We start from the raw sequence: 22,214 nt of genomic DNA on the forward strand, positions 1-22,214 counted from the left end.
TGTGGGTACATTAGTGTGTTACAGTGAGGGGTATGGGACATAGCAGAGTGTTACCGTGAGGGGTGCAGGATATATCAAAGTGTTACATAGAGAGGTGTGGGTATATCAGTGTGTTACAATGAGGGGTGTGGGACATAGCAGCGTGTTACAGTGAGGGGTGTGCGGTATATCAGAATGTTACAGTTAGAAGCATGGGAAATATCAGAGTTTTACAGAAAGGGGTGGGGAATATATCAATACGTTATACTGCAGGTGTGGGATATATCAGAGTGTTCCAGTGAGGATTCTGGGATATATATATCAAAGTGTTACAGTGAGGGATGTGGGTATATCAGTGTGTTACAGTGAGAAGTGTGGAGCATATCAGAATGTTATAGTTAGAAGCGTGGGATATATCAGAGTTTTACAGAAAGGGGTGGGGTATATATCAGTATGTTACAGTGAGCGTGTGGGTTATATCAGAGTGTTACAGTGAGGTGTGTGAGATATCAGAGTGTTACAGTGAGGGATGTGGGTACATCAGAGTGTTACAGTGAGGGGTTTGTGTACATCAGTGTTACAGTGAGAGGTGTGAGATATATCAGAGTGTTACAGTGAGAGGTGTGGGTATATCAGAGTGCTACAGTGAGGGATGTGGGTACATCAGAGTGTTACAGTCAGGGGTTTGGGAACATCAGTGTTACAGTGAGGGGTGTGGGATATGTCAGAGTGTTACAGTGAGAGATGTGGGTACATCAGCGTGTTACAGTGAGGGGTGTTTGTATATCAGTGTGTTACAGTGAGGGATGTGGAATATATCAGAGTGTTACAGTGGGAGATGTGGGTACATCAAAGTGTTACAATGAGGGCATGTAGGGCATCTGAGTGTTACAGTGAGGTGTGTGGGGCATATTAGATTGTTACAATGAGGGATGTGGGGTATATCAGAGCGCTACTGTGAGGGATGTGGGATATATTAGAGTGTTACAGTGAGGGGTGTGTGGTATGTTAGATAGTTACAGTGAGGGATGTGGGTTATATCAGAGTGTTACAGTGAAAGATTCGGGATATATTAGTGTTACAGTGAGAGATGTGGGTACATCAGCGTGTTACAGTGAGGGGTGTTTGTATATCAGTGTGTTACAGTGAGGGATGTGGAATATATCAGAGTGTTACAGTGGGAGATGTGGGTACATCAGAGTGTTACAATGAGGGCATGTAGGGCATCTGAGTGTTACAGTGAGGTGTGTGGGGCATATTAGATTGTTACAATGAGGGATGTGGGGTATATCAGAGCGCTACTGTGAGGGATGTGGGATATATTAGAGTGTTACAGTGAGGGGTGTGTGGTATGTTAGATAGTTACAGTGAGGGATGTGGGTTATATCAGAGTGTTACAGTGAAAGATTCGGGATATATTAGTGTTACAGTGAGGGTTGTGGTGCATATCGGAGTGTTACAGTGAAGATGTTGGGTATGTTACAGTAAGTGGTGAGAAGTATATCAGAGTGTTAAAGTGAGTGGTGTGAAATATATCAGAGTGCAACATTGAAGGGTGTGGGGTATATCAGAATGTTACAGTTAGGAGCATGGGATATATCAGAGTTTTACAGAAAGAGGTGTGGGATATATCAGAGCTTTACAGTGAGAGGTGTGGGTCCATCAGCGTGTTACAGTGAGGGTTATGGGATATATCAGAGTGTTACAGCGAGACGTGTTGTGTATATCAGAATGTTACAGTTAGAAGCATGGGATATATCAGAGTTTTACAGAAAGGGGTGGGGATATATCAGAGGGTTGCAGTGAGGGATGTGGGTACATCAGAGTGTTACAGTGAGGGGTGTGGTATATATCAGATTGTTACAGTGAAGGGGTTTGGATACATCAGTGTTACAGAGAGGGGTGTGGGATATATCAGAGTGTTACATTGAGAGATGTGGGTACATCAGTGTGTTACAGTGAGGGATGTGGGTACATCACAGTGTTACAATGAGGTGTGTGGGTATATCAGTGTCTTACAGTGAGGGGTGTGGGATATATAAGAGAGTTACAGTGAGGGGTGTGGAGTATATCAGAGAGTTACAATGAGAGATGTGGGTACATCAGAGTGTTACAGTGAGGGATGTGTGTACATCAGAGTGTTACAGTGAGTGGTCTGGGTATATCAGTGTGTTCCAGTGAGGGGTGTGGGGTATATCAGAGTGTTACAGTGAGGTGTGAGGTAGTTATCTGACTGTTTCAGTGAGGGGTGTGGGATATATCATAGTGTTAAAGTTAGGGCTGATGAATATATCTGACTATTACAGTGAGGGGTGTGGGTTATATCAGAGTGTTACAGTGAGGAGTGTGGGATATATCAGAATGTTACAGTTAGAAGCGTGGGATATATATGAGTATTACAGTGAAAGATGTGGGTACATTAGTGTGTTACAGTGAGGGGTATGGGACATAGCAGAGTGTTACCGTGAGGGGTGCAGGATATATCAAAGTGTTACATAGAGAGGTGTGGGTATATCAGTGTGTTACAATGAGGGGTGTGGGACATAGCAGCGTGTTACAGTGAGGGGTGTGCGGTATATCAGAATGTTACAGTTAGAAGCATGGGAAATATCAGAGTTTTACAGAAAGGGGTGGGGAATATATCAATACGTTATACTGCAGGTGTGGGATATATCAGAGTGTTCCAGTGAGGATTCTGGGATATATATATCAAAGTGTTACAGTGAGGGATGTGGGTATATCAGTGTGTTACAGTGAGAAGTGTGGAGCATATCAGAATGTTATAGTTAGAAGCGTGGGATATATCAGAGTTTTACAGAAAGGGGTGGGGTATATATCAGTATGTTACAGTGAGCGTGTGGGTTATATCAGAGTGTTACAGTGAGGTGTGTGAGATATCAGAGTGTTACAGTGAGGGATGTGGGTACATCAGAGTGTTACAGTGAGGGGTTTGTGTACATCAGTGTTACAGTGAGAGGTGTGAGATATATCAGAGTGTTACAGTGAGAGGTGTGGGTATATCAGAGTGCTACAGTGAGGGATGTGGGTACATCAGAGTGTTACAGTCAGGGGTTTGGGAACATCAGTGTTACAGTGAGGGGTGTGGGATATGTCAGAGTGTTACAGTGAGAGATGTGGGTACATCAGCGTGTTACAGTGAGGGGTGTTTGTATATCAGTGTGTTACAGTGAGGGATGTGGAATATATCAGAGTGTTACAGTGGGAGATGTGGGTACATCAGAGTGTTACAATGAGGGCATGTAGGGCATCTGAGTGTTACAGTGAGGTGTGTGGGGCATTTTAGATTGTTACAATGAGGGATGTGGGGTATATCAGAGCGCTACTGTGAGGGATGTGGGATATATTAGAGTGTTACAGTGAGGGGTGTGTGGTATGTTAGATAGTTACAGTGAGGGATGTGGGTTATATCAGAGTGTTACAGTGAAAGATTCGGGATATATTAGTGTTACAGTGAGAGATGTGGGTACATCAGCGTGTTACAGTGAGGGGTGTTTGTATATCAGTGTGTTACAGTGAGGGATGTGGAATATATCAGAGTGTTACAGTGGGAGATGTGGGTACATCAGAGTGTTACAATGAGGGCATGTAGGGCATCTGAGTGTTACAGTGAGGTGTGTGGGGCATATTAGATTGTTACAATGAGGGATGTGGGGTATATCAGAGCGCTACTGTGAGGGATGTGGGATATATTAGAGTGTTACAGTGAGGGGTGTGTGGTATGTTAGATAGTTACAGTGAGGGATGTGGGTTATATCAGAGTGTTACAGTGAAAGATTCGGGATATATTAGTGTTACAGTGAGGGTTGTGGTGCATATCGGAGTGTTACAGTGAAGATGTTGGGTATGTTACAGTAAGTGGTGAGAAGTATATCAGAGTGTTAAAGTGAGTGGTGTGAAATATATCAGAGTGCAACATTGAAGGGTGTGGGGTATATCAGAATGTTACAGTTAGGAGCATGGGATATATCAGAGTTTTACAGAAAGAGGTGTGGGATATATCAGAGCTTTACAGTGAGAGGTGTGGGTCCATCAGCGTGTTACAGTGAGGGTTATGGGATATATCAGAGTGTTACAGCGAGACGTGTTGTGTATATCAGAATGTTACAGTTAGAAGCATGGGATATATCAGAGTTTTACAGAAAGGGGTGGGGATATATCAGAGTGTTGCAGTGAGGGATGTGGGTACATCAGAGTGTTACAGTGAGGGGTGTGGTATATATCAGATTGTTACAGTGAAGGGGTTTGGATACATCAGTGTTACAGAGAGGGGTGTGGGATATATCAGAGTGTTACATTGAGAGATGTGGGTACATCAGTGTGTTACAGTGAGGGATGTGGGTACATCACAGTGTTACAATGAGGTGTGTGGGTATATCAGTGTCTTACAGTGAGGGGTGTGGGATATATAAGAGAGTTACAGTGAGGGGTGTGGAGTATATCAGAGAGTTACAATGAGAGATGTGGGTACATCAGAGTGTTACAGTGAGGGATGTGTGTACATCAGAGTGTTACAGTGAGTGGTCTGGGTATATCAGTGTGTTCCAGTGAGGGGTGTGGGGTATATCAGAGTGTTACAGTGAGGTGTGAGGTAGTTATCTGACTGTTTCAGTGAGGGGTGTGGGATATATCATAGTGTTAAAGTTAGGGCTGATGAATATATCTGACTATTACAGTGAGGGGTGTGGGTTATATCAGAGTGTTACAGTAAGTGGTGTGAAATATATCAGAGTGTTACAGTGAGCGGTGTAGGATATATCAGGTTGTTACAGTGAGGATTGTAGTGTATATTGGAGTGTTCCGGTGAGAGGTGTTAGGTACATGAAAGTGTTATACTGAGGCTCGTGGGATATATTAGAGTGTTAAAGTTGGGTTGTAGGGTAAATATACGTGTTACAGTGAATGGTTTGGGGTATATCAGTGTTACAGTGAGAGGTGTGAGGTATATTAGGGTGTTACAGTGAGGGATGTGGGATATATCATAGTGTTACATTGAGGTGTGAGGGATATATCTGAATGATGTAGTTACGGGTGTGGGATATATCAGAATGTTAGCATTAGGGGTGAGGGATATATCTGTCGGTTACAGTGAGCGGTGTGGGATATATCAGAGTGTTACAGTAAGGAATGTGGGTATATCAGAGTGTTACAGTGATGGGTGTGGGGACATCAGAGTGTTACAGTGAGTGGTTTGGGTACATCAGTGTTACAGCGAGGGGTGTGGGATATATCAGAGTGTTACAATGAGGGTATGTCATATATCAGAGTGTTATGGTGAGGGGTGCGGGATATATTAGAGTGTTACAGTGAAGTGTGAGGTATTTATCTGACTGTTTCAGTGTTGGGTGTGGGATATATCAGAGTGTTACAGTTAGGGCTGATTGATATATCTGACTATTACATTGAGGGGTGTGGGGTATATCAGAGTGTTACAGTAAGTGGTGTGAAATATATCAGAGTGTTACAGTGAGCAGTGTGGGATATATCAGGTTGTTACAGTGAGGATTGTAGTGTATATCGGAGTGTTCCAGTGAGAGGTGTAGGGTACATGAAAGTGTTATACTGAGGGGTGTGGGATATATCAGAGTGTTACAGTGAGGGGTGTGGGATATATCAGAGTGTTACGTTAAGGAGTGTAGGTATATCAGAGAGTTACGGTGAGGGGTTTGGGTACATCAGTGTTACAATGAGGGGTGTGGGATATATCAGAGTGTTACAATGAGGGTATGTAGTATATCAGAGTGTTACGGTGAGGGGTGCGGGATATATTAGAGTGTTACAGTGAGGGATGTGGGGTATATCAGAGTGTTATAATGAGGGGCGTGGGTATATCAGAGTGTTACAGTGAGGTATGAGGTATTTATCTGACTGTTTCAGTGAGGGGTATGGGGTATATCAGAGTGTTACAGTAAGTTGGTGTGAAATATATCAGAGTGTTACAGTGAGCGGTGTGGGATATATCAGGTTGTTACAGTGAGGATTGTAGTGTATATCGGAGTGTTCCAGTGAGAGGTGTGAGGTACATGAAAGTGTTATACTGAGGCATGTGGGATATATTAGAGTGTTAAAGTTGGGTTGTAGGGTAAATAGACGTGTTACAGTGAATGGTTTGGGGTATATCAGTGTTACAGTGAGAGGTGTGAGGTATATTAGGGTGTTACAGTGAGGGATGTGGGATATATCAGAGTGTTACATTGAGGTGTGAGGGATATATCTGACTGATACAGTTCGGGGTGTGGGATATATCAGAGTGTTACAGTTAGGGGTGAGGGATATATCTGTCTATTACAGTGAGGGGTGTGGGATATATCAGAGTGTTACAGTGAGGGGTGAGGTATATAGCTGACTGTTACAGTGAGGGATATGGGATATATCAGAGTGTTACATTAAGGAGTGTGGGATATATCAGAGTGTGACAATGAGGGGTGTGGGTTATATCAGAGTGTTACAGTAAGGGGTAGGTTGAACAGTCAAAGAGCTTTGTGGTTCAGAAATCCAATGACAATGTTTGGATGTTGCATTATTAAGCTGTTGAGGAAGATGAGGAAACACTAAAGAACCCAGAGTTCAGAATTGCCTTGTAGGTTGTTTGAAATGCTGCTCAGGAGTTTGACACCGTACCTTCTGGAACATGTTGCATGGCCCTGCCAGATATCTCTCTCTCTCCGACAAGCCAAACATAGCCAGGCCCCGTCATATTCAGGAGTGTTGCAGTCTTGTACATTGTTACAGCATCATCTTCACTAAGAAGGATGAAGAGCAACACATTAAGGTTTGATGAGGAACTTATCAGTCTCTGATCTACCGTTGTGTACCCATTGCTTCTGGGCACTGGAGTGTTGATGGGTACATTTGGTTTCTCCAATGTCAAAACACAAGGAATAATGCTTCATCATATTCATCCCCGCCTGTGTTGATATCACTAGTTCTGGATTCTTCCACAGAATGTGAGTGATACAAGTCCGGAGTAGGCTAGTTTCAGTACTATTTAAAAAGGGTCATCAGCTGCTCTCAGCTAAAATACTTGGAAGATTTTTCAGATATTTTTCTTGTCCTGCATTTTGGTTTTATTACTATATAAACCATTTTAAATAGCCCCAAGTGGCTTGTAGAATGTTTAGAAATCATCAGGGGTCCCCGACAATGCAACTAATTTTATCAAGGCATTACTTACAGTAATTTAACTCCAGGACATCAGTGGAGGAAGAAAAGTAAGATCAACAGGAGCAACAACAAACAGAGCTGCCGAGGCAAAACTGAGGAGCTGTGCTGGCCAAATCCTTCCCCTCCCAGCAGCGCAGAAGGTAGTCAACAGGTGGAATGAACATGGATGTAGCCTGACTAATGACACCTTCTACTCTCAACTGCCAACAGTGGGTGGGGCAAGCCCTGAGACATCCCCTTCAAATGCTATCACAAGGGACGATTAGCCACTTTCAGGTAAACATTTAAAGAGTTTTTGGAGGCAGCGTTTAAGCAGCAGGTTGTGCATCATTTTCAATGATATGACCCTGCTCACAGTTGTTGCTGCTGGTTCTGAATGATTGAAAGTCTGGCCTTGCAGAAGTTTCTTTATCAGGGATCCTTCCAGGAGGAGGAAGAGCAGGAGCTGGAGGAAGCAGCAAACAGTCAAGGCTAGAGGGACAAGCTGGAGGCAAACTCCCAGGAATCCCCATTCACACAAGGAAGGTATGACAAAGTATTTAGACCTCAGAAACAGGCCATTCAGCCTGGCAGAGCTGTGCTGGTGTTTATGCTTCACACAAGCTTTCTCTCATCCCTCATCATCTAACACATCCTAACATCAAAACATCCTTCTAACAACACATCCTTCCATCAACCTACTCCTCTATCAACACAACCTTCAATCAACACATCCCACTTTAAACACATTCCTCTATCAACACAGTCTTCCATCAACACAAACCTCCATCAAAATGTTCTTCAATCAAGACATCCCTCGATCAACATATCTCTCTATCATCACATTCTTCTATCAACACATCCTTCCATCAACACATCTTTCAATCAAAACATCCTTCCATCAAAACATCCATCCATCAATCCATCCTTCCATTAACACATCCCTCAATCAATACATTCTTCCGTCAACATATCCCTCCATCAAAATATCTTTCCATCAACACATCCTTCCATCAATCCATCCTGCCATCAATCGATACTTCCATCAATCCATCCTACGATCAACAAATCCTACTATCAACACATCCTTTCATCAACACATCCCCCTATCAACACCTCCTTCCATCAACACATCCTTCCATCAACAAGTCCTTCCATCAACACTTCCATCCATCAACACATTATTCGATCAACACATACCTCCATCAATCCATTCCTTGATAAACATATCCCTCAATCAACAAATCCTTCCATCAATCCTTCCTTCCATCGACACATCCATCTATCAACACATCCTTCCATCAACGCAGCCTTCCATCAATCAATTCTTCCATCAACACATCCATCTATCAACACTTCCTTCCATCAACACATCCCTCCATCAACACATCCTTCCATCAAATCATTCTTCTATCAACACATCCCTCCACCAATACATCCATCCGTCAACACATCCCTTTATCAACACATCCCTCTATGAACACATCCTTACATCAAAACCTCCCTCCATCAAGAAATCCTTCCATCAACACATCCTTTGAGCAGCACATCCATCCGTCAACACATCTTTCCCTCAACATATCATTCCATCAACACATCGCTCTATCAAAACATCCCTCCATCAACACATCCTTCCATGACCACGCACCTCCATCAACACATCCTTCCATCAACATATCCGTCCATCAACATATCCTCCCATCAATACGTACTCCTATCAACACCTCATTCCATCAACACATCCACCATCAATCCAATCTTACATCAATCAGTCCTTCCATCAACACATCCCTTGAACAGCACATCCTTCCATCAACACATCCTTCCCTCAACATATCCTCCTATCAACACATCACTCCATCAACACATCCCTCCACCAACAAATCCTTCCATCAACATATCCGTCCATCAACATATCCTCCCATCAACACATATGTCTATCAACACAACATTCCATCAACACATCCATTATCAATCCAATCTTACATCAATCAGTCCTCCCATCAACACACCCTTCCATCAACACATCCCTCCATCAACACCTTCTTCCGTCAACACATCCTTCCATCAATCCATTCTTCCATCAAACGATCCTTCTGTTAATCCATCCTACCATTAACACATCCCTCTGTCTACACATACTACAATCAACACATCATTCCACCAATCTATCCTTCCATCAACACATTCCTCTATCAACACATACGTTCATCAACAGATCCTTCCATCAACAGATCCTTCCATCATATCATACTTCCATCATTCCATCCTTCCATCAAATCATCCTTCCAACAACACATTCCTCCATCAACACATCCTTCCATCAACTCATTCTTCTATCAACACATCCCTTCACCAATATATCCATCCATCAATGCATCACCTGATCAACACATCCCTCTATGAACACATCCTAACATCATAACTTCCCTCCATCAACAAATCATTCCATCAACACATCCTTTGAACAGCACATCCATCCGTCAACACATCCTTCCCTCAACATATACTTCCATCAACACATCCCTCTATCAAAACATTACTCCATCAACACAACCATCCATGAACACGTACCTCCATCAACACATCCTTCCATCAACATATCCGTCCATCAACATATACCTCCATCAACATCTTCTTCCTTCAACACATCCTTCCATCAATCCATTCTTCCATCAATCGATCCTTCCTTTAATCCATCCTACCATTAACACATTCCTCTATCTACACGTACTACAATCAACACATCATTCCATCAGTTCAACCTTACATCAACAGATCCCATTATCAACACATCCTAACATCAACACATCCTTCCATCAACACATCCTTCTATCATATCATACTTCTATCATTCCATCCTTGCATCATCACATCCTCCCATTAACATGTCTTCCCATCAACACCTCCTTCCATCAACACATTCCTCTATTGACACATGCTTCCATCAACACAGCCTTCCATCAATCAATTCTACCATCAACAAATACATCTATCAACACTTCCTACCATCAACACATCCCTCCATCAACGCAACCTTCCATCAAATCATTCTTCTATCAACACATCCCTCCACCAATACATCCATTCGTCAATCCATCCCTTTATCAACACATCCCTCTATTAACACATCATAACATCAAAACATCCCTCCAACAACAAATCCTTCCATCAACACATCCTTCCATCATTCCATTCTTCCATCATCAGATCCTCCCATCAATCCATTCCTCCATCAACAAATCCCTCTATCAACACATCCTTCCTTCAAGACATCCTTCCCTCAACATATCCTTCCAAAACACATCCCTCTATCAAAGCACCCTTCAACAACACATCCCTCCATCAACAAATCCTTCCAACAACATATCCATCCAATAACACATGCTCCAATCAACACATGCATCATTAAACACATTCTTCCATCAAAACATCCTTCGATCAACACATCCTTTGAACAACACATCCTCCCATCAACACATACTTCCCACAACATATCCTTCCATCAACACACCTCTCTATCAACGCATCCCTTCATCAATACAACCTTCTGTCAACACATCCTTCCATCAATCAAATCTTCCATCAATCAATACTACCATCAACACATTCTTCCATCAACAGATCCCTCCATTCTCACATCCTTCCATGAACACCTCCTTCTATCAACGCACCCTTCCATCAATCCAAACTTCCATCAATCGACCCATCCTACCATTAACACATTACTCTCTCTACACATAATACATTCAACTCATCATTCCATCAATTCATCCTTACATCAACAGATCGCATTATCAACACATCCTACCATCAACACATCCCTCTATCAACACATTGATCCATCAACAGGTCCTTCCATCAATCCATTCTTCCATCAACACATCCCTCTTGCAACACATCCTTCCATCAACACATCCTTGAATTAACACATCCCACTTTCAAAACACGTTGCCATCAACACATCCTACCATCAACACATTCTTCTGTCAACACATACTTGCATCAACAGATCCTTCCATCAACACATCCTTCCATCAGTCCATTCATCCATCAATTGATCCTTCCATCAACAAATCCCTCTAGGAACACACTCCACCATCAAAACATCGCACCATCAACACATCCCTCTATCAGCACATCCTTCTATCAACATATCCTTCCATCAACAAATTCTTCCATCAACACATCCATCCATCAACACATTCTTCGAACAACACATACCTCCATCAATCCATTCTTTGAAAAACACATCCCTCAATCAACAAATCCTTCGAACAATCCACGATTCCATCGACACATCCATCTATCAACACATCTTTCCATCAATACATCATTCCATCAACACATCCTTCCATCAAATCATTCTTCTATCAACACATCCCTCCACCAATACATCCATTCGTCAATCCATCCCTTTATCAACACATCCCTCTATTAACACATCATAACATCAAAACATCCCTCCATCAACAAATCCTTCCATCAACACATCCTTCCATCACTCCATTCTTCCATCATCAGATTCTCCCATCAATCCATTCTTCCATCAACAAATCCCTCCATCAACACATCCTTCCTTCAAGACATCCTTCTCTCAACATATCCTTCCAAAACACATCCCTCTATCAAAGCACCCTCCAACAACACATCCCTCCATCAACAAATCCTTCCAACAACATATCCGTCCAATAACACATGCTCCAATCAACACATGCATCTGTAAACACATTCTTCCATCAAAACATCCTTTGATCAACACATCCTTTGAACAACACATCCTCCCATCAACACATACTTCCCCCAGCATATCCTTCCATCAACACACCTCTCTATCAACGCATCCCTTCATCAATACAACCTTCTGTCAACACATCCTTCCATCAATCAAATCTTCCATCAATCAATACTACCATCAACACATTCTTCCATCAACAGATCCCTCCATTCTCACATCCTTCCATCAACACTTCCTTCTGTCAACACACCCTTCCATCAATCCAAACTTCCATCAATCGATCCATCCTACCATTAACACATTACTCTCTCTACACATAATACAATCAACGCATCATTCCATCAATTCATCCTTACATCAACAGATTGCATTATCAACACATCTTACCATCAACACGTCCCTCTATCAACACATCCATCCATCAACAGATCCTTCCATCAATCCATTCTTCCATCAACACATCCCTCTTGCAACACATCCTTCCATCAACACATCCTTGAATTAACACATCCCACTTTCAAAACACGTTGCCATCAACACATCCTACCATCAACACATTCTTCTGTCAACACATACTTGCATCAACAGATCCTTCCATCAACACATCCTTCCATCATATCATACTTCCATCATTCCATCCTTCCATCAAGTCATCCTTCCAACAAAACATTCTTCCATCAACACATCCTTCCCTCAACACATCCTTCCATCAATCCATTCATCCATCAATTGATCCTTCCATCAACAAATCCCTCTAGGAACACCATCAAAACATCGCACCATCAACACATCCCTCTATCAACACCTCCTTCCATCAATGCATCCTTCCATCAACAAATTCTTCCATCAACACATCCATCCATCAACACATTCTTCGATCAACACATACCTCCATTAATCCATTCTTTGCAAAACACATCCCTCGATCAACAAATCCTTTGAACAATCCACGATTCCATCAACACATCCATCTATCAACACATCATTCCATCAACACATCAATCCATCAACACATCCTTCCATCAAATCATTCTTCTATTAACACATCCCTCCACCAATACATACATCCATCAACACATCCCTCTATCAACACATCCCTGTATGAACTCATCCTAACATCAAAACCCTCCATCAACAAATACTTCCATCAACACATCCTTTGAACAGCACATACTTTTGTCAACATGTCCTTCCATCAACACACCCCTCTATCAAAACATCCCTCCATCAACAGATCCTTCCATGAACACGTACCTCCATCAACATATCCTTCCATCAACATATCTGTCCATCAACATATCCTCCCATCAACACATACGCCTATCAATACATCATTCCATCAACACATCCATCATCAATCCAATCTTAAATAAATCAGTCCTTCCATCAACACATCCTTCCATCAACACATCCCTCCATCAACACTTCCTTTCGTCAACACATCCTTCCATCAATCCATTCTTCCATCAATCAATCCTTCCATCAAACCATCCTACCATCAACACATTCCGCTATCAACACATGCATCCATCAACACATCCTTCCATCAATCCTTCCTTCCATCAAATCATCCTTCCAACAACACATTCTTCCATCAGTCCATTCATCCATCTGTCGATCCTTCCATAAACAAATCCCTCTATCAACACATTCTACCATCAAAATATAGCACCATCAACACATCCCTCTATCAACACCTCCTTCCAGCAACACATAGTTCCATCAACAAATCCTTCCATCAACACATCTATCCATCAACACATTCTTCGATCAACACATACCTCCATCGATCCATTCTTTGAAAAACACATCGCTCAATCAACAAATCCTTCCATCAATCCACCCTTCCATTGACACATCCATCTATCAACACATCATTCCATCAACACATCCTTCCATCAACCCAGCCTTCCATCATATTATCCGTCCATCATTCCATCCTTCCATCAACTCATCCTTCCAACAACACATTCTTCATCAACACATCCCTCCAACAACATATCCTTCCATCAATCCATCCTTCCATCAAGACATCCCTCTATCAACACATCCCACCATCAAGACATCCTTACATCAAGACATCCTTCCATCCATCCTTTCTTCCATCAATCGATCCTTCCATCAACAAATCCCTCTATCTACACATCCCTCCATCAACACATCCTTCCATCAACACATCCTTCCATCATTCCATTCTTACATTATCACATCCTCCCATCAATCCATTCTTCCATCAACACATGCCTCTATCTACACATCCTTCCATCAAGACATCCTTCCCTCAACATATCCTTCCAAATACACATCCTCCTATCAAAGCATCCCTCCAACAACACATCCCTCCATCAACAAATCTTTCCAACAACATAACTGTCCAACAACACATGCTCCAATCAACACTTCATTCCATCAACACTTCCTTCCATTAACACATCCCTCCATCAACACATCTGTCCATCAATCCATCCTTCCATCAACAAAACCCTCTAACATCACAATATTCAACCAAAACATCCCTCTATCAACACATCTGTCCATCAATCCATCCTTCCATCAACAAACCCCTCTAACATCACAATATTCAATCAAGATATCCTTCCATCAAAACATCCTTCCATCAATCCATTCTTCCATCAACACATTGATCCTTAAACACATCCTTCCAGAAACAAATCCTTCCATCAATCCATCTTTCCAGCAATTGATCCTTCCATCAATCCATCCTACCATCAACACATTCCGCTATCAACACATGTGTCCTTAAACCCATCCTTCCATCAATCCATTCTTCCATCAACATATCCCTCCATCAACACATCCTACCATCAACACATCCATCTTTCAACATATACTTCCATCAACAGATCCTTCCATCAACACATCCTTCCATCATATTATCCGTCCATCATTCCATCCTTCCATCAACTCATCCTTCCAACAACACATTCTTCATCAACACATCCTTCCATCAACACATCCTTCCATCATTTCATATTTGCATCATTCTATCCTTCCATCAACACATTCTCCCATCAACACATCCTTCCATCAACCCATCCTTCCATCAACATATCTGTCCATCAATCCATCCTTCCATCAACAAACCCCGCTAACATCACAAAAATCAATCAAAACATCCTTCTATCAATACATCCTTCCACCAATCCATTCTTCAATCATCACATCCCTCTATAAACACATCTCTCTACCAACACATATTTTGATCAACACATCCCTCCAACAACACATTCTTCCATCCAAATGTCCCTGCATCAAAACATCCTTCATTCAACACAAATTTCCAACAACACATACATCCATCAACACATCCTTCCATAAATAATTCCTTTCATCAATCCATCCTTCCATCAACACATCCCTCTATCAACATGTCCTACAATCAATACATCCTTCTATCAACACATCCTTCCATCAACAGATCATTCCATCATATCATACTTACATCATTCCATCCTTCCATCAAATCATCCTTCCAACAACACATTCTTCCATCAACACATCCTTCCCTCAACACATCCTTCCATCAGTCCATTCATCCATCAGTCGATCCATCAACAAATCCTTCTATCAGCACATTCTACCATGAAAACATTGCTCCATCAACACATCCCTCTATCAACTCCTCCTTCCATCAACACATCCTTCCATCAACAAATCCTTCCATCAACACATCCATCCAACAACACATTCTTCGATCAACACATACCTCCATTAATCCATTCTTTGAAAGACACATCGCTCAATCAACAAATCCTTCCATCAATCCACAATTCCATCAAAACATCCATCTATCAACACACCATTCCATCGACACATTCTTCCATCAACACAGCCTTCCATCAGTCAATTCTTCCATCAACATATCCATCTATCAGCACTACCTTCCATCAACACATCCCTCCATCAACACATAACTTCATCAAATCATTCTTCTATCAGCACTTCTCCCCACCAATACATCTATCCGTCAACACATCCCTCTATCAACACAGCCCTGTATGAACACATCCTAACATCAAAACATCCCTCCATCAACAAATCCTTCAACCAACAACTTCCTTTGAACAGCACAACCTTCCGTCAACACATTTATCCTTCCCTCAACATATCATTCCATCAACACATTCCTCTATCAAAACATCCCTCCATCAACACATCCTTCCACAAACACGTACCTCCATCAACACATCCTTCCATCAACATATCCATCCATCAACATATTCTCCCATCAACACATCCCTCCATCAACACCTCCTTCCGTCAACACATCCTTCCATCAATCCATTTTTCCATCAATCGATACTTCCGTTAATCCATTCTACCCATTAACACATCCCTCTATCTACACATACTACAATGAACACAACATTCCATCAATTCATCCTTACATCAAAATATCCCTACATCAAAACATCCTTCATTCAACTCAACCTTCCAACAGCACATTGATCCGTAAACACATCCTGCCAGAAACAAATCCTTCCATCAATCCATCCTACCATCAACACATTCCACTATCAACACATGCTTCCATAAACACATCCTTCCATCAATCCATCATTCTATCAACACATTCCTCTATCAACACATCCTTTCATCAACACATCCTTCAATCAACACATACTTCCACCAACAGTTCCTTAGATCAACACATCCTTCGTTCATATCATACTTCCATCATTCCATCAACTCATCCTTCCAACAACACATTCTCCCATCAACACATCCTTTCATCAACCCATCCTTCCATCAACACATTCCTCTATCGACACATCCTTCCATCAACACATCCATTCATTAACACATCCTTCAATCAACACATACTTCCATCAATCCATTCTTCGATCAACACATCCCTCCATCAATATATCCTTTCATCAATCCATCCTTCCATCAACTCATCCCACTATCAACTCATCCCGCCATCAAGACATCCTTACATTGTCACATCCTTCCATCAATCCATTCTTCCATCAATCAATTCGTCCATCAACAAATCCCTCTATCAACACATCCTTCAATCAACATATCCGTCTTACATAACATCCTACGATTAACATATCTCTCCATCAACACATCCTTCCATCAACACACTCTTCCATCATCAAATCCTTCTAGCAACCTATCCGTCCATCCACACATCCTTCCGACAACACATCCTTCCATAAAGACATCCTTCCATCAATCCAATCTTCCATCAGTCAATCCTTCCATCAACACATCCTTCCATCAACACATCCCTCCATCCACACATCCTTTCTTCAACACGTCCTCCCAAAATTCTATCCTTCCATCAATCAATCCTTCCATAAATCCGTAATACCATCAACACATTCCACTATCAACAAATCATTCCATCAACACACCCTTCAATCAATCCATCCTTCCATCAACACATTTCTCTATTAACACATCCATCCGTCAACACATCCCTCTATCAACACATCCTTCCATCAACACATCCCTCCACCAACGCATCCTTTCTTCAACACATCCTTCCATGCACATTTACCACCAAAACACTTTGTTCCATCAAAATATCCGTCCAACACATCCCTTCATCAAAACATCCTTCCATCAATCCATCTTTCCATCAATCGATCCTTCTATCAATCCATCCTACCATCAACACATTCCACTATCAACACATACTTCCATAAACCCACCCATCTCTCAATCCATCCTTCCATCAACACATCCCTCTGCCAACACATCCTTCCATCAAAACCTCCTTTGAACAACACATCCCTCCATCAACACATCCTTCCATCAACACATCATTCCATCAACACATCCTGCCATTGAAGCATATTTTCATCAACACAGTCATCTATCAACTCATTCCACCATCATGACATTTCACCATCAACACATCCTTCCATCAAAACATGCTTCTAACAACAGATTCCTCCATCAACACATCCTTCCCTCAACAGATGCTTCCACCAAAACATCCCTCTATCAAAACGTCTCTCCACCAACACATTCTGCCATGAATACAGCCCTCAATCAACACATCCTTCCATCCCCATATCAGTCCATCAACACATACTCCCATCAAGACATCCTTCCATCAATACATCCATCTATGAACACATCCTTCCATCAGAACGTCCTTCCATCAACCCATCCTTCCATCAACACATTCCCCTATCGACACATCCTTCCATCAACACATCCATTCATTACCACATCCTTCGATCAACACATACTCCCATCAATCTATTCGTCGATCAACACATACCTCCATCAATATATCCTTTCATGAATCCATCCTTCCATCAACTCATCCCGCTATCAACACATCCTGTCATCAAGACATCATAACATCGACACATCCTTCCATCAATCCATTCTTCCATCAAGCGATCCTTCCATCAACATCTCCCTCTATCAACACATCCTTCCATCAACATATCCTTCTATCATAACATCCTTCTATCAACATATCTCTCCATCAAGACATCCTTCCATCAACACACTCTTCCATCATCAAATCCTTCTAGCAACCGATCCCTCCAACCACACATCCTTCCATCAACACATCCTTCCATCAACACACTCATCCATCATCAAATCCTTCTAGCAACACATCCATCCATCAACACATCCTTCCATCAACATATCCTTCCATCATTCCATTCTTCCATCATCACATCCTCCCATCAATCCATTCTTCCATCAACACATCCCTCTATCAACACATCCTTCCATCAAGACATCCTTCCCTCAACATATTCTTCCAAAAACACATCCCTCTATCAAAGCATCTCTCCAACAACACATCCCTCCATCAACAAATCCTTCCAACAACATATCCGTCCAACAACACATGCTCCAATCAATGCATCCCATCTATAAACACATCCTTCCATCAAAATATTCTTCAATCAATCGATCATCAATAACTACTTCCATCAACACATCCTTCCGTCAACATATCCCTCCATCAAAATATCTTTCCATCAACGCATCTTTCCATCAATCTATCCTTCCATCAATCGATCCATCCATCAATCCCTCCTACCATCAACACATCACACTATCAACACATTCTTCCATCAACACAGCCTTCCATCAATCCATCAGCACACTTCTCTATCAACACATTCTTCGATCAACAAATCCTTCCATCAAGACATCCATCCCTCAACACATCCCTCTATCAACACATCTTTCGATCAACACAACCTTCCATCAACACATCCTTCCATCAATCCATTCTTCCATCAACACATCCTTCCATCAAATCATCCTTCTATCAAAATATCCCTCCACCAATAGATCCTTCCATCAACACATCACTCTATCAACACGTCCTTCTTTGAACACATCCTAACATGAAAATATCCCCCCATTGACATATCCTTCTATCAACACATCTTACCATCAAAATATACTTCGATCAACACATCCTTTGAACAACACATCCTTCCATCAACAAATACTTCGCTCAACATACCCTTCCATCAAAACTCCTCTGTATCAACACATCCCGTCATCAGTACAACCTTCCGTCAACACATCATTCCATGAACACATCCTTCCATCAATCCAATCTTCCATCAATCAATCCTTCCATCAATATATCCTTCCATCAACACATCCTCCCAAAATCCTTTTCTTCCATCAATCAATCCTTCCATAAATCCGTAATACCATCCAGACATTCCACTTTCAACAAATACTTCCTTCAACACACCCTTCAATCAAATCATTCTTCTATCAACACATCCCTCCACCAAACATCCATCTGTCAACACATCCCTCTATCAACACATCCCTCTATGAACACATCCTAACATCAAAACGTCCCTCTATCAACAGATCCTTCAATCAACATATCCTTTGAACAGCACATCCTTCCATCAACACATCCTTACCTCAACACATCCTTCCGTCAACATATCCGTCCATCAACTTATCCTTCCAACAACATATCCGTCCATCAACATATCCTCCCATCAACACATACGTCTATCAACACATCATTCCATCAACACATCCATCATCAATCCAATCTTACATCAATCAGTCCTTCCATCAACACATCCTTCCATCAACACATCCTTCCATCAACACATCCTCCCATCAATCCATTCTTCCATCAATCGATTCTTCCGTTAATCCATCCTACCATTAACACATCCCTCTATCTACACATCATTCCATCAACACATCTTTGAATTAACACATCCCTCTTTCAAAACATCTTGCTATCAGCACATCCTACCATCAACACATCCCTCTATCAACACATACATCCATCAACAAATCCTTCCATCAATCCATCCTTCCATCAACACATTCCTCTTACAACACATCCTTCCATCAACAAACCCTTCCATCAACACATCTCTCTATCAACACATCATTCCATCAACACATCTTTGAATTAACACATCCCTCTTTCAAAACATCTTGCTATCAGCACATCCTTTCATCAACACAGCTTTCCAACAACACATCCATCCATCAACACATCCTTCCATCAATCCATCCTCCTATCAAGACGTCCCTCCATCATCACATACTTCCATCAATCCATCCTTCCATCAACAATCTCCTCTAATATCATAATATTCAATCAATCCATCCTTCCATCAACTCATCCCGCTATCAACACATCCCGTCATCAAGACATCCTTACATTGACACATCCTTCCATCATTCCATTCTTCCATCAATCAATCCTTCCATCAACAAATCCCACTATCAACAAATCCTTCCATCAACATATCCTTCTATCATAACATCCTTCCATCATCACATCCTCCCATCAATCCATTCTTCCATCAACAGATCCATCTATCAACACATCCTTCCATCAAGACATCCTTCCATCAAAATATTCTTCCAAAAACACATCCCTCTATCAAAGCATCCCTCCAACAACACATCCCTCCATCAACAAATCCTTTCAACAACATATCCGTCCAACAACACATGCTCCAAGCAACTCATCCATTCATAAACACATCCTTTAATCAAAATATTCTTCAATCAAACAATTCTTCCATCAATAACTACTTCCATCAATCCATCTTTCTGTCAACATATCCCTCCATCAAAATATCCTTCCATCAACACATCCTTCCATCAATCTATCATTCCATCAATTGATCCATCCATCAATCCATCCTACCATCAACACATCACACTATCAACACATACTTCCATCAACACACCCTTCCATCAATCCATCCTTCCATCAACAGATCCCTCTATGAACACATCATTTGAGCAACACATCCTTCCATCAACACATCCTTCCATCAATCCATTCTTCGATCAACACATGCATCGAGCAATACTTCCTTCCATCAACACATCCTTCCATCAACACATCCTTCCATCAAATCATCCTTCTATCAACATATCCCTCCACCAATAGATCCTTCCATCAACACATCACCCTATCAACACGTCCTTCTTTGAACACATCCTAACATGAAAATATCGCTCTTTCGACACATCCTTCCATCAACACATCTTACCATCAAGATATACTTCGATCAACACATCCTTTGAACAACACATCCTTCCATCAACACATTCTTCGCTCAACATACCCTTCCATCAACACACCTCTCTATCAACACATCCCTTCATCAATACAAACTTCCGTCAACACATCATTCAATGAACACATTCTTCCATCAACACATCCCTCCATCCACAAATCCTTCCATCAACACATCCTCCCAAAATTCTATCCTTCCATCAATCAATCCTTCCATCAACGCATCCTTCCATCAACATATCCCTCCATCCACACATCCTTCCATCAACACATCTCCCAAAATTCTATCCTTCCATCAATTATTCCTTCCATAAAACCTTAATACCATCCACACCTTCCACTATCAACAAATACTTCCATCAACACACCCTTCCATCAAATCATTCTTCTATCAACACATCCCTCCACCTATACATCCATCCATTAACACATCCCTCTATCAACACATCCCACTGTGAACACATCCTAACATCAAAACGTCCCACCATCAACAAATCCTTCCATCAACACATCCTTTGAACAGCACATCCTTCCGTCAACACATCCTTACGTCAACACATCCTTCCACCAACATATCCTTCCACCAACATATCCGTCCATCAACATATCTGTCCATCAACATATCCTCCCATCAACACATACGTCTATCAACACAGCATTCCATCAAAATATCCATCATCAATCCAATCGTACATCAATCAGTCCTTCCATCAACACATCCTTCCATCAACACATCACTCCATCAACACATCCTTCCCTCAGCACATCCTCCCATCAATCCATTCTTCCCTC

General features: G+C 41.7%; 1 protein-coding gene across 1 annotated transcript in view; it reads right to left on the bottom strand.

Moving 5' to 3' along the window:
* The window catches only part of grin1a (glutamate receptor, ionotropic, N-methyl D-aspartate 1a), a 400,833-nt gene that overhangs the window by 161,469 nt on the left and 217,150 nt on the right, over positions 1-22,214 (bottom strand). The window contains exon 6 of the mRNA XM_041194434.1: positions 6,619-6,740. Within this exon, the coding sequence (XP_041050368.1) occupies positions 6,619-6,740 (122 nt within the window). The remainder of the gene's footprint in view (positions 1-6,618; positions 6,741-22,214) is intronic.

This window comes from Carcharodon carcharias, chromosome 8 (genome assembly GCF_017639515.1).
Source record: "Carcharodon carcharias isolate sCarCar2 chromosome 8, sCarCar2.pri, whole genome shotgun sequence".
NCBI classification, from domain to species: Eukaryota; Metazoa; Chordata; class Chondrichthyes; order Lamniformes; family Lamnidae; genus Carcharodon; species Carcharodon carcharias.